General features: G+C 44.1%; 1 protein-coding gene across 1 annotated transcript; it reads left to right on the forward strand.

Annotated features, from left to right (window-relative positions):
- Positions 1-1,748: 1,748 nt before the first annotated feature.
- On the forward strand, positions 1,749-3,817 carry LOC124044987 (aerolysin-like protein). The gene is made up of 4 exons (XM_046364192.1): positions 1,749-1,778; positions 2,052-2,082; positions 2,482-2,984; positions 3,304-3,817. The coding sequence occupies exons 3-4, from the start codon at positions 2,502-2,504 to the stop codon at positions 3,751-3,753; spliced, it is 933 nt and encodes a 310-aa protein (XP_046220148.1). The 5' UTR covers positions 1,749-1,778; positions 2,052-2,082; positions 2,482-2,501; the 3' UTR covers positions 3,754-3,817.
- The last annotated feature ends 11,707 nt before the right edge of the window (positions 3,818-15,524 follow it).

A 15,524-nucleotide genomic window follows, 5' to 3' on the forward strand; every position in this document is an offset into this window, starting at 1 on the left:
AACGATGGAAACAAATACAGCCTATCTGGTGACTAACACTAAGACAGGTACAATCGCCCACGAAATACAACGCGCACTCAGGCTGCCTAAGTACGGTTCCCAATCCGAGACAACGAGAATCAGCTGACTCCAATTAGGAATCGCCTCAGGCAGCCAAGCCTAACTAGACACACCCCTACTAATACACACTCCTAATTAATACAAACCCCAATACGAAATACAACATATAAACCCATGTCACACCCTGGCCTACCCAAACATATAACAAAAACACAAGATACAATGACCAAGGCGTGACAAATGGAAATTCAATAAAAACTAGTTGTCCCATGGTGCCACAAGTTAATGAGTTATTAATTGCTTGATTCAGTTAATCAATTAATTAGAAACTTATAATCATTCGATGAGCAACAGTCGCCGCATTAACTATAACAACGTCACGACAGTGTATAGTATGAGTAGAGAAAGGTGCTGTTGCATATTAGTGAACATGTTTTGGTTAGTGACTGGAAACCACCGATATGCTCTCTGGCTCAAATATCAAGAGGAGGAAGTGGAAGTGGCACCAAGAGTGGTTGAAACTGTTGATACACGTTTGTCATGATTAGCACAATACAATGTCTTAATTAGGGTCAAAGGATTTGTGTCAATTTCAATAGAAAACTACTGATGCATATCTTTGTATGGGCGTGGGGGGAGTTTTGCTGATTTATGAAAGAGTGCTTCTCCACTCCAGAGACACGTATTCCACTGTTGTCTTTGGTGTTAAACAATTGAACTTTGAAGAGTCTTGACTCTTAAACAGGTTTATTGCATATTGAATCAAACCTATTAGTTTACTTCAATTACTATCTTCTTTAGCCATCCTTAACACTGAGGCCTGCATATCGTTCTATGTAATTACACAATGTCCCTAAATAACTAATCTTGCTATATGAGGAAATATTTGAGAGCAACGTTTTATTTTGACCAAATAATGAACAAAACATATATATATATATATATATATATATATATGTTTTTGTTTCCTATATTCTGAAACAGTTTCTTAATCAGTTATAAAGTGTAGCTGAACAAGCATGGTATGGGTTTGTTGTTCCCCACGATGAAATTGGGGAGGGAACTACGGATCTGTCTCTGTCCGTCTGTTGGTATGTTTGTTTGTACTTTAGTAAAACAAGATATCTCTGAGAGCACTGGGCTGATTTTGACAAAACTTGGGTGAATGATTCATCTTGCCATAGAGATCCAACATTTACAAAATTACACTGATTGCTCCAAGGTGGGAGTTATGGTATTTAACTGCAATGTGTTAGTAACACACAATAAGTCAATTGGCCCAGGAGGCACGGCAGCATCATTCGTGGGGGACGACATGTTTAATGTTGCCTTGTTTTCACATGGTTGACTTTGGCCTCCTATTGTTCTGTTTTGAATTGAAAAGTATGATGTTAGTATGATGTTTAATATGAGGTGAGTAGACTGTTGAGTGTAGTGCTTTACATCAAGCTGTCTCTTCATCTTGAATACTGTTACGTTCCCCAGTTTTTGTGTTGTGGGTTTGTGTATATGTATATTTCAGGAAATGGCTTCCTGGATTCCCCCAAGCAGCTGATTGGTCGGCCCCAGTGCAGATTGGAGCTCTGATCCCGCCCTCTCATTAAGGGATACAGCTGTCGGCAATTACAAACTCCTTCTGCAGCTTTATAAGCCAGTGTTCCCTTGTTAGGAAGAGAGAGCTTCTTTGATGTCCTGTGTTGCTCAGGGAGAGCTTCTTGGTATGTCCTGTGTTTGGTTGTTGGGTTGTATATTGTAAAGTATTTTGTTGCTTGTCCTGCAGACGTATGTCAAAAGGACTGTTTTTGATCTTTGAAATCGTAAACTTGATTTTTTTTTATTGAGTCATGTTTTAGGTGTTACTTGACTAAAGCATTGGACAGATGCTTTAAAAGGTTGACAGACTCTGTTCTATATTAGACCGTGTCATAATATATAAATGCATACCTATGAATATTGTAATACATTAATCAAATTCAATCTTATTATTTAAGGTTTTTCAAAGGGGAAACTTTGTTTGGAAAGGTGAGTTCCAGGGCCATGACCAACCCACATTCTGAAGTGGAATCTGCAACATTCATATTCATGATTCTTTGTAATTATAGCAACATCAGAATTAATTTTAGACGTGCTCACTTACACCATGTTTCATTACACAAGTCACCAAGTTAATCAGGATGAAACTGCAGGAGGTAGTGAGACGTGCTGGGAGTAGGAGAGGGACTCTGTGGTGTTCAGGAGAAACAGCAGGATGTAGTGAGACGTGCTGGGAGTAGGAGAGGGACTCTGTGGTGTTCAGGAGAAACAGCAGGATGTAGTGAGACGTGCTGGGAGTAGGAGAGGGACTCTGTGGCTTTGAATGTCTGAATCAGTTCCTTTGAGTTGGAGGCTTCTTAAATTGATATGTACAAATTTGTATCTGAGGTTACGTGACGCGCACACACATGGCAACCACACTGCATTTCATTGGTGGTGGAGGAGGCACTTACTTTGAATTCCATGGCATGGACAACGGTGCCACCATCAAGAAGATCGGAGTGGCGGTGGGAGGCTCTCAGGTGAAAGCTGTGCGGGTGGAGCTGACCGACGGGAAAGGAGCGACTTTTGGAGATGCGGACACTTTCAATGAGTTTGAGTTCAACCTCGGCGAGCGCATCACCAAGCTGTCTCTGTGGGGTAACGGTGCCGGCACACGTCTGGGTGCCATCAAATTCGTGACGAGTCAGAACCGGGAGTTCTTTGAAAAAATGACCAGCTGGCCACTGAAGACTGAGTACACCATAGATGTGGGGTCCGGAATCTGCCTGGGGCTGCAGGGCAGGTCTGGCTCAGACATCGACTGCATGGGCTTCCTCTTCATCAACACCATCAAGTCGTCCGTAATGACTGACATGGAGTATCCCACCCTGTCCCTCTATAAACCCCAGGTGAGCTCTTCCAAAGACGTGTGTAGTCAGCTCAGGAATACTCTACCGATGCACTAACATTAAGGGGGCTGTCCACTTTAAAACATGTAATCCAATATGGGGGTCGACCTTCATCAGGGATCTCATTTCTAGGACAGTCATGCCTTATGTTTAATTGTCCTTAGTCAGTAAAATAGCAACAACACTTATATTTTTATTTTTTTATTTACGCATCAGTCCCAGATGGCACACGTTATTATTGTTGGCTTTTAAAAATTTATTATCAGTTAATAAATTGTCTTTGTCTTGTTTGAACAACTAGTATCTTTGTTCATTTTAGGTGACCCAAGAATATGTGACATCTGTGTCTCACCAGAACGACACCTCCTTGGTTGTAGAAAAGTCCATTACATACATCAAGACGCTGACCAAGACTTCCTCCTGGTCCGTCAGCAACAAGATAGAATCGACCTTGAATGTATCGGTCAAAGCAGGGATCCCGGATCTGGTCGAGGTGTCATCAGGGTTCAGCTTGACCGTGGGAGTGGAGCAATCCACCAGCCTGCAGAAGACAGAGACCATAACAGAATCAGGTACCATCAACGTGAAGATCCCACCAGGGAAGATCATGGATGTTGAGATCACAATGTGGAAAGCAAATATCGACCTCGACTACAGGGCCAAAGTGAAAGTCACCTGCATGAATGGCAGTCAGCTGGTCTTCCCATCCAAAGGCATCTACACTGGTGTGGCTTACACTTCATTGAGGTTGTCCAGAAAGGAGAGATGAGACAAGTGTGACTTTATGAATAAAAAGTGCAGTGATAGAAATTGACACCATGACTGATTCTTTGTGCCTTTCTGTTATCTTGAAGTGCTTCTAATTGGACCCAGTTCTTTATCCGCAGAGGGTATAACAATGTGGATCTTTGCTACAATCCGGTGCCTTTTGTGTCCAATGCTATTTTAATAACACAACATTCATTTCAATGTTTTATGGTTAGACCCCCATTTACCATAAACACAATGTTATCTTAACGATAATTTGATTTCGTAATAGATTTGTCTTGTGTGTTTGCCTTAACTTAACAATATAGTTTTGACTTTCACAACATTCACAAATAGTGTAATTATCATTACATTGAGCTCTCTTTCTAACAAATTATTTATGAATAACACATGCAGGCACACTCACATTCACACCACACACATCACATCTGTTAACAGACACGTATAAAGAACAATTTAAATACATTCCCCCTAACTCAAGACATGTAAATATTGGACTACCTCTTGTGTAGAATACAATCAGCATCTCAGCTGCAACGAACAGCATTTCTGTTGTAATTCTAGTCCCTATGGGGCAGCAGGTAGCTCAGTGGTTAGAGCATTGGGTCTTTAACCGAAAAGTTACTAAATATGCAAATTATGGCATTAATTAAATTACCTTTTGATGCTGCATCACCTGGGGGATTACACTGAACAATAATATCACCATTTAAAGTGTTGGTTTCATGACCTGAAATAAAAAATATAAAAAATCTTTCTCTCAATTCGCTGTTTTGCATTTTCCCTTTGCCAAGATAATCCATCCACCTGACAAGTGTGGCATATCAAGAAGCTGAGTAAACAGCATGATCATTACACAGGAGAACATTGTGCTGGGGACAAATGGCCACTAAAATGTGCAGAATACAATACCACAGATATATGAAGTTGAGGAAGAGTGCCATTTCACATGCTGAATGCAGGAATGTTCACGAGCTGTTGCTGAGGAATTTAACCTCTTTAGGCTAGGGGGCAGTATTTTGATGTTTGGATGAAAAACGTGCCGAAAGTAACATTTCTCAGCCCCAGAAGCTAGAATATGCATATAATTGACAGGTTATTATAGAAAACACTTAAGTTTCCAGAACTGTCAAAATATTGTCTGTGAGTATAACAGAACTGATATGGCAGGCAAAACCTGAGGAAAATCCATCGAGGAATTGTTGTTATTCTGAAACTCTTTTCCATTGCAAGCCTATCCATTTAAAGGGATATCAACCAGATTTCTTCTTGATGCGATGTGAACAGTCTTTAGACATAGTTTCAGGCTTTTATTGTGAAAAATGAGCGAAAGTGATCACATCGCGTCAGTGGATAGTCAGATGTCAGATTTGTGCATGCACGAGTGCCGGGAGCAAGACCTTTTCTTTCTCTCTTCTATTGAAATGGCTGCCGTCGGTTTAAATATTATCGATTATTTAATTGTAAAAACAACCTGACGATTGATTATAAAAAACGTTTGACACATTTCTACGAACTTTAAGGATGCTATTTGGAATTTTTTGTCTGCCCGTCGTGACCACACGAGCCTGTGGATTACTGAACAAAATGCGCCAACCAAATGGAGGTCTTTGGACATAAAGAGAATCTTTATCGAACAAAACAAACATTTATTGTGTAAATGGGAGTCTCGTGAGTGCAAAACGGATGGCACTGTGATAGACTGCATCCAATTTGCTGAGTAGAGTGTTGGAGGCTATTTTGTAAATGACATCCCCGAAGTCAAGGATTGGTAGGAAAGTCATGCCGTCACCACCCGATGAAGACTTGTACAATGTCGCCGAACCATATCCTGGTTTCGTGCACAGGTAGTACAACTACTGTTGGAGGCTGACGCTCTTGTCAATGACATGGAAAGACATCAGATCTGGTCAACAGACTCGCTGAGATTTGGTCAACAGACTCGCTGGATTGCTGTGTTATGGGCATTCATGTGGTGTGTATTCCTACGCCACCTAGAGCAGCTCCTACGTTTGTGAGACAATACAAAATTCCGCTCGCAGCATACGCAGTGGTGCAAGAGATTATCTACTCCCTATTAGCTAAACGGATAATCAAGGAATGTAACAATACTTCCATGCTCCCGTGTGGCCTGTTCTGAAACCAACGGGTAAATGTCGTCTTACCGTTGACAACTCAACAACCTGGTTCCATTGTCTTGTATGTCAATGACACAGCACGACCAAGAATTGCCAAAGGTGGCAAATGTCAAGTACTTCTCCACCGTTGACGTGGCGAACGGTTTCTGGACCATTACAGTCGACCCTCGTGACCATCACAAGTTGGCTTTCTCGTTCTCAAACAAGCTCTTCACATTCAATTGTTCCCGGTTGTGTATGCGAACTCCCCCTCAGAGTTCAACATCTTCCTGCACAAGGCAATGCCAGACGCAGCCTCCAGCGGGATGATAATCTATGTGGACGACGTTCTCATGAGAAGTGAGACTTGTTCACATCACCTCAATAAGATGGACCATGTTCTTACCCAACTCGGGATCAAAATCGACAACATCCAGTGAAGCTGGAGTGCGACAAATTCAAATGACAAAATTGTAATATTAAACATTCATGAACATACAAGTAAGTGTCATATATAATTTAAAAGCTTAAATCAGCGACTTCAAGGAGTTCTGCTGTTTTGTCATCCAACTTGGTCATTGTGTTCATTAACTGATCATCTTTGGTCTGCAGCTTTTGGAATAGGACATTATTGCTTTGAGTGGTTTCATTCACAACCATTTGCAGGGAATCAAGTTGCTTGCCCCTGTTACTAGCTAGCTCATCAGATTAATCTAGTTTTGCGTGGATTTCATCGTATTTCGTTTTGACTAAAATGAGTTGTTCCTTTAGAATACGGACTTGGTCAAGAGTTTGTTCACGTTCTTTGTTATAAGTGTTAGCCAGATCTTCACGCCCAATTTTTCAGTTTTTGATTTGTTAAAAAAGTTTGAAATATCCAATAAATTTCGTTCCACTTCATGATTGTGTCCCACTTGTTGTTGATTCTTCACAAAAAATACAGTTTTATATCTTTATGTTTGAAGCCTGAAATGTGGCAAAAGGTCGCTAAATTCAAGGGGGCCGAATACTTTCGCAAGGCACTGTACAATCCAAGCAAGCCGTATTATTTTAAAATATTTTCTGGCGATTCTTCACCAGCAGAGGTCACTGTTTACACAAGCTAAAATCGACAAGGTTCCAGTGAAGGTGGAATTTCAAATATGCTGTTTCCCTAAATAGGATTGAGCTGGTAAAAACAGATTTAATCAATTAATTAATTTGAATGATTAGTCGCCCCTGTATAGGCGAAAGGAATTAACTTTAATTAACCTGAAATAGTTGCTTTATATAGGTTAAGGGTGGAAACACAACCTCTTACTCCTACGCGACAAGCAGGCGTCCCATCTAGACATCTGGAAATGCAAATGCGCTACGCTAAAGGCTGATAGCACTCGTTAAACTCAAACGTTCATTAAAATACACATGCAGGGTACTGAATTAAAGCTACACTCGTTGTGAATCCAGGCAACAAGTCAGATTTTTAAAATGCTTTTCCGCGAAAGCATGAGAAGCTATTATCTGATAGCATGTAACACCCCAAAAGACCCGCAGGGGACGTAAACAAAATAATTAGCATAGTCCGCGCTACACAAAACGCACAAATAAAATATAAAACATTCATTACCTTTGACCATCTTCTTTGTTGGCACTCCTAGATGTGTCACGCCTTGGTCATTGTATTTTGTGTTTTTGTTATATGTTTGGGTAGGCCAGGGTGTGACATGGGTTTATATGTTGTTTTCGTATTGGGGTTTGTAGTATTTGGGATCACGGCTAATTAGGGGTGTTGTATAGGCTTGGCTGCCTGAGGCGATTCTTAATCAGAGTCAGGTGATCCTCGTTGTCTCTGATTGGGAACCGTATTTAGGGAGCCATAGTTTCGCTTTGTATTTCGTGGGTGTTTGTTCCTGTCTCTGTGTTGTAGTCACCAGATAGGCTGTAATTAGTTTCACGTTCCGTTCTGTTGTTTTTGTAGTTAGTATCAGTTATTTCATGTACCGGGTTCTTTCATTAAAGTCATGAGTAACCAACACGCTGCATTTCGGTCCGACTCTGTTCTTTCAACAGACGAACGCCGTTACAGAAACACCTACCTCTCACGGACCGAGCAGTGTGTGAACTGGCAGGAGCGAAAGGAGGACGTTATGGAAGGTAAAGGCATGGAGTATACGACGTGGAAAGAAATCGACAGGTGGGCGGCTGACCCAGAGAGAGTGCAGGAGCCCGCCTGGGATTCGCTTCAGCAGTGCGAAGAGTCAAAAAGGAAAACACAGCGACGCAGAGCGAAAACCGAAAGTAACCCCCAATTATTTATTGGGGGAGGGCACAGAGAGAGAGTGGCTGAGTCAGGGTTCAGACCTGAGCCAACTATCCCTGTTAATCGTGAAGAGCAGTTGCAGTGGGAGAGGCTGCACCACTTGAAGAATTGGACATGGGAGGAGGAATTAGACGGTAAAGGACCCTGGGCTCAGGCTGGAGAATATCGCCGTCCCAAGGAAGAAATAGATGCGGCTAAAGCGGAGAGGCGCTGGTATGAGGAGGCAGCACCACGACGCGGTTGGAAGCCGGAAAAGCAGCCCAAACATTTTTTTGGGGGGGGGCTAGAAGGGAGAATGGTTATGCCAGGTAGGAGACCTGCGCAAACTCCCTGTGCTCACCGTTGGGCTAGAGAGACCTGGCAGACACTGTGTTATGCTATGGAGCGCACGGTATTTCCAGTGCGGGTGCAGAGCCAGGTGCGGCACATACCAGCCCTTCCTATTGGCCGGGCTATAGTGGGCATCGAGCCAGGTAAGCTTGGGCAGGCTCGGTGCTCAAGAGCTCCAGTGCGCCTGCACGGTCCGGTCTATCCAGAGCCACCTCTACACACCAGTCCTCCGGTAGCAGCTCCCCGCACCAGGCTTCCTGTGCGTGTCCTCGATCCAGTACCACCAGTTCCAGCACCACGCACAAGGCCTCCAGTGCGCCTCGCCTGTTCAGCACAGCCAGCGCTTTTCTCCTCTCCTGCTCTGTCGGAGTCTCCCGCCTGTTTAGCGCAGCCAGAGCCTTTCTCCTCTCCTGCGCTGCCGGAGTCTCCCGTCTGCCCAGCGCCGCCAGTGCTCCCAGTCTGCCCAGCGCCGCCAGTGCTCCCAGTCTGCCCAGCGCCGCCAGTGCTCCCAGTCTGCCCAGCGCCGCCAGTGCTCCCAGTCAGCCCAGCGCCGCCAGACAACCAGTCTCTTCCAGATCTGCCAGACAACCAGTCTCTTCCAGATCTGCCAGACAACCAGTCTCTTCCAGATCTGCCAGACAACCAGTCTCTTCCAGATCTGCCCGACAAACAGTCTCTTCCAGATCTGCTCGACAAACAGTCTCTTCCAGATCTGCTTGTCAACCTGAATCTTCCAGTTCCGCCAGCCAGCCAGGATTTATCGGAGCCTACTGCCTGCCTGAGCTTCATCTCTTCCTTTCAGTACTGGGCTTCCTCTCAGTACTGGGCTTCCCCTCAGTCCCGGGCTACCCCTCAGTCCCGGGCTGCTTCTGACCCGAGCTGCCCCTCTGTCCCGAGCTGCCCCTCTGTCCCGAGCTGCCCCTCAGTTATGTGGGGATCTGGGTGAGGACTATTAGGCCATGGTCGGCGGAGAAGGTGGATTATCCCAGGACGCGAAGGGGAGGAACAAGGACATTAATGGAGTGGGGTCCACGTCCCGAGCCAGAACCGCCACCATGGACAGACGCCCACCCGGACCCTCCCTATGCTCTTGAGGTGCGTCCGGGAGTCCGCACCTTAGGGGGGGGTTCTGTCACGCCTTGGTCATTGTATTTTGTGTTTTTGTTATATGTTTGGGTAGGCCAGGGTTTGACATGGGTTTATATGTTGTTTTCGTATTGGGGTTTGTAGTATTTGGGATCGCGGCTAATTAGGGGTGTTGTATAGGCTTGGCTGCCTGAGGCGATTCTCAATCAGAGTCAGGTGATCCTCGTTGTCTCTGATTGGGAACCGTATTTAGGGAGCCATAGTTTCGCTTTGTATTTCGTGGGTGTTTGTTCCTGTCTCTGTGTTGTAGTCACCAGATAGGCTGTAATTAGTTTCACGTTCCGTTCTGTTGTTTTTGTAGTTAGTATCAGTTATTTCATGTACCGCGTTCTTTCATTAAAGTCATGAGTAACCAACACGCTGCATTTCGGTCCGACTCTCTTCTTTCAACAGACGAACGCCGTTACAAGATGTCCCATAAACATCACTATTGGGTCTTTTTTCGATTAAATCGGTCCATATATAGCCTAGATATCGATCTATGAAGACTGTGTGATCAAGGAAAAAAATAACGTTTTATAACGCAACGTCATTTTTTTAAATTAAAGAAGTTGACGATAAACTTTCACAAAACACTTCGAAATACTTTTGTAATGCAACTTTAGGTATTAGTAAACGTTAATAATCGATCAAATGGATCACGAGACGATGTATATTCTATAGCTGTACGTCTGGAAATAATGTCCGGGTAAATCTCAACCAAAATATCCGGTCGGAGACCGGAAGAAATGCGCTGCCTCGTGTCCGTTTGACCAAGAAAAAAATCGTAGGCAAATGACAAGACTGTTGACATCGTGTGGAAGCTGTAGGTATTGCAACCTCGGCCCCATTTAATGTGGTTCACATTCAACAATTGGTTCTAGTGGCGCATGGATATATTTTCGCATTTTCAGTGATCAGATTTTCCTGCGCTTTTCGATGAAATGCACGTTCTGTTATAGTCACAGCCGTGATTTAACCAGTTTTATAAACGTCTGAGTGTTTTCTATGCACACATACTAATCATATGCATATACTATATTCCTGGCATGAGTAGCAGGGCGCTGAAATGTTGCGCGATTTTTAACAGAATGTTTGAAAAAGTAGGGGGTAGGAGTAACAGGTTAACAATGTCTCACTTGTTGGAACATATCTGTCTGTGTATTATCCCAATTAACAACCTGAAAAGGTAGTATGTCAATTTAACTTCTGCATTAAATTGAATGAGACAATGATATCCAATCAGTTGAGATTTGTTGGATATCATACAGTGTAACCTAAATAATTTAACAACAATTACTGGCGATTCTTCAGAGGTTACTGATAGCATAAGCTGAAACCTCATGGGATTCCCGCCCTGCACGGAAATTCACTTTGAAGAAAAGGGAAATCAAAAATGGCTGCTCCCTTTTGTTAGCTTAGCATCCCTTTGTTAGCTTAGCATCCCTTTTGTTAGCTTAGCATCCCTTTGTTAGCTTAGCATCCCTTTGTTAGCTTAGCATCCCTTTGTTAGCTTAGCAACTGGCGCGATGCTTCGCTTCCCTTGTGCTGGATTTCCACTTCAACGCACAAGGAAAGTTCCCTCCAACAAGGGAACAGGCTAACTAGGTGACGTCTCACGTTCAACCCTTAAACTCTTCACATTACCCCACACACACGAATTTTCATCAGATATACCAAAGGGTGGATCTCTCCCTACCAGTAACTGGGTGAAAAGGAAACCACACTCATGCCAATAGCTACTATTGGAATATACAGTTGAATTCGGAAGCTTAGATACACTATGAGTCATAAAAACTCATTTTTCAACCACTCCACAAATTTATTGTTAACAAACTATAGTTTTGGGAAGTCGGTTAGGACATCTACTTTCTGCATGACACAAGTAATTTCTCCAACAATTGTTTACAGACAGATTATTTCACTTATAATTCACTGTAACACAATCCCAGTGGGTGAGAAGTTTGCATACATTAAGTTGACTGTGCCTTTTAACAGCTTAGAAAATTCCAGAAAATAATGTCATGGCATTAGAAGCATCTGATAGGCTAATTGAAATAATTTGAGTCAATTGGAGGTGTACCTGTGGATGTATTTCAAGACCTACCTTCAAAATCAGTGCGTCTTTGCTTGACATCATGGGAAAATAAGAAGAAATTAGCCAAGACGTCTGAAAAGAAATTGTCGACCTCCACAATTCTGGTTCATCCTTGGGAGCAATTTACAAAAGCCTGAAGGTTCCACGCTCATCTGTACAAACAGTAGTAATCAAGAATACACACCATGGGACCACGCAGCCGTCATACCGCTCAGGAAGGAGACCCATTCTGTCTCCTCTAGATGAACGTACTCTGGTGCGAAATTTGCATATCAATCCCAGGACAACAGCAAAAGACCTTGTGAAGAATATGGAGGGAACAGGTACAGAAGTATCTATATCCACAGTAAAACGCGTCCAATATCGACATAACCTGAAAGCCGCTCAGCAAGGAAGAACCCACTGCCCCAAAACCGTCATAAAAAAGCCAGACTACGGTTTGCAGTTGTACATGGGGACAAAGATTGTACTTTTTGGAGAAATGTCCTCTGGTTTGATTAAACACAAATATAACTGTTTTGCCATAATGACCATTGTTATGTTTGGAGGAAAAAAGGGGAGGCTTGCAAGACGAAGAACACCATCCCAACCGTGATGCACTGGGTTGGCAGCATCATGTTTTGGGGGTGCTTTGCTGCAGGAGGGTCTGGTGCACTTCACAAAAAAGATGGTATTTTTTTATTTTGTATTATTTCACATTTATTTAACCAGATAGGCTAGTTGAGAACAAGTTCTCATTTACAAATGCGACCTGGCCAAGATGAAGCAAAGCAGTGCGACACAAACAACAACACAGAGTTACACATGGAATAAACAAACATACAGTCAATAGATCAATAGAGAAAAAAAGTCTATGAACTGTGTGCGCAAATGAGGTACGATTAGGGAGATAAGGTAATAAATAGGCCATTGTGGCGTTATAATTACAATTTAGCAATTAAACACTGGAGTGATAGATGTGCAGTTTGGGGATGAGGTAGTTGGATGGACTATTTACAGATGAGCTATGTACATGTGCAGTGATCTGTGAGCTGCCTTGACAGTTAGTGAGGGAGATATGGGTCTCCAGCTTCAGTGATTTCTGCAATTTGGTCCAGTCATTGGAAGCAGAGAACTGGAAGGAAAGGCGGCCAAATGAGGAATTGGCTTTGGGGGTGACCAGTGATATATACCTGCTGGAGCATGTGCTGTGAGTGGGTGCTGCTATGGTGACCAGTGAGCTGAGATAAGGTGCGGCTTTACCTAGCAAGAACTTATAGATGACCTGGAGCCAGTGGGTACAGCTGCAATATTGAGAGCATGCTGACTGGTTGCATCACTGCCTGGTACGGCAATTACTCGGCCTCCGACCACAAGGCACTACAGAGGTAGTGCGCACGGCCCAGTACATCACTGGGGCTAAGCTGCCTGCCATCCAGGACCTCTACACCAGGCGGTGTCAGAGGAAGGCCCTAAATGTTTTTAAAGACCCCCGCCACCCCAGTCATAGACTGTTCTCTCTATTACCGCATGGCAAGCGGTACCAGGGTGCCAGGACTAGGACAAAAAGGCTGCTCAACAGTTTTTACCCCCAAGCCATAAGACTCCTGAACAGGGTATCTAATGGCTACCCAGACTATTTGCATTGTGTACCCCCCCAACCCCTCTGCTGCTGCTACTCTCTGTTTATCATATTTGCATAGTCACTTTAACTTTACATTAATGTACATATGTACGTAATACAAAATTGGCCCGACCAACCAGTGCTCCCGCGCATTGGCTAACCGGGCTATAAGCATTGTGTCCCGCCACACACCACCAGCCAACCCCTCTTTACGCTACTGCTAATCTCTGTTCATCATATATGTATCGTCACTTTAACAATATCTTCATGTCCATACTACCTCAATCAGCCTGACTTACCGGTGTCAGTATGTACCCTCGCTACTTTTATAGCCTCGCTACTGTACATAGCCTCGCTACTGTTTTTCACTGACTTTTTAATGTTGTTTTTATTTCTTTACTTACCTATTGTTCACCTAATACCATTTTTGCACTATTGGTTAGAGCCTGTAAGTAAGCATGTCACTGTAAGGTCTACACCTGTTGTATTCAGCGCATGTGGCAAATAAACTCTAATTTAAATATGAATCGAGGGCCAGCCAACGAGAGCATACAGGTCGCAGTGGTGGGTAATTGGTGACAAAACGGATGGCACCGTGATAGACTGCATCCAATTGGCTGAGTAGAGCGTTGGAGGCTATTTTGTAAATTACATTGCCGAAGTCAAGGATCGGCAGGATAGGCAGTTTTACAAGGGTATGTTTGGCAGCATGAGTGTTGCAAAAAAGGAAGCCAATTCTAGATTTCATTTGGGATTGGATATGCTTAATGAGTCTGGTAGGAGAGTTTACAGTCTAACCAGACAACTAGGTATTTGTAGTTGTGCACATATTCTAAGTGAGAACCGTCAAGAGTAGTAATGCAGGAAGGGCAGGCAGGTGCAGGAGCGATCAGTTGAAGAGCATGCATTTAGTTTGGCTTGCATTTAAGAGCAGTTGGAGGCTAATTAAAACAGTGTCCAAAGAAGGGCCAGAAGTATACAGAATGATGTCGTCTGCATAGAGGTGGATCAGAGACTCACCAGCAGCAGGAACGACATCATTGATGTATACAGAGAAGAGAGTTGGTCCAAGAATTGAACCCTGTGGCACCCCCATAGAGACTGCCAGATGTCCGGACAGCAGACCCTCCGATTTGACACACTGAACTCTATCAGAGAAGTAGTTGGTGAACCAGGCGAGGCAATCATTTGAGAAACCAAGGCTGTCGAGTCTGCCGATGAGGATGTGGTGATTGACAGAGTCGAAAGCCTTGGCCAGATCAATATATGCGGCTGCACAGTAATGTTTCTTATCGATGGCTGTTAAGATATTGTTTAGGACCTTGAGCGTGGCTGAGGTGCACCAATGACCAGCTCTGAAACCAGATTGCATAGCAGAGAAGGTATGGTGAGATTTGAAATGGTCAGTAATCTGTTGACTTGGCTTTCGAAGACCTTAGAAAGGCATGGTAGAATAGATATAGGTCTGTAGCAGTTTGGGTCAAGAGTGTCCCCCCCAGCTGCTTTCCAATCTTTGGGAATCTCAGACGACACATTTACATTTACATTTAAGTCATTTAGCAGACGCTCTTATCCAGAGCGACTTACAAATTGGTGCATTCACCTTATGACATCCAGTGGAACAGTCACTTTACAATAGTGCATCTAAAACTTAAGGGGGGGGGGGTGAGAGGGATTACTTATCCTATCCTAGGTATTCCTTAAAGAGGTGGGGTTTCAGGTGTCTCCGGAAGGTGGTGATTGACTCCGCTGTCCTGGCGTCGTGAGGGAGTTTGTTCCACCATTGGGGGCCAGGGCAGCGAACAGTTTTGACTGGGCTGAGCGGGAGCTGTACTTCCTCAGTGGTAGGGAGGCGAGCAGGCCAGAGGTGGATGAACGCAGTGCCCTTGTTTGGGTGTAGGGCCTGATCAGAGCCTGGAGGTACTGAGGTGCCGTTCCCCTCACAGCTCCGTAGGCAAGCACCATGGTCTTGTAGCGGATGCGAGCTTCAACTGGAAGCCAGTGGAGAGAACGGAGGAGCGGGGTGACATGAGAGAACTTGGGAAGGTTGAACACCAGACGGGCTGCGGCGTTCTGGATGAGTTGAAGGGTTTAATGGCACAGGCAGGGAGCCCAGCCAACAGCGAGTTGCAGTAATCCAGACGGGAGATGACAAGTGCCTGGATTAGGACCTGCGCCGCTTCCTGTGTGAGGCAGGGTC

Source organism: Oncorhynchus gorbuscha, linkage group LG10 (assembly GCF_021184085.1).
Source record: "Oncorhynchus gorbuscha isolate QuinsamMale2020 ecotype Even-year linkage group LG10, OgorEven_v1.0, whole genome shotgun sequence".
Classification (NCBI taxonomy): Eukaryota; Metazoa; Chordata; class Actinopteri; order Salmoniformes; family Salmonidae; genus Oncorhynchus; species Oncorhynchus gorbuscha.

Excerpts from the sequence above, each read along its gene's own strand:
- LOC124044987 (XM_046364192.1), top strand. The coding sequence starts at position 2,502 with ATGGCAACCACACTGCATTTCATTGGTGGTGGAGGAGGCACTTACTTT. Across the intron at positions 2,985-3,303 it reads TGTCCCTCTATAAACCCCAG|GTGACCCAAGAATATGTGAC; the intron begins GTGAGCTCTTCC and ends TGTTCATTTTAG.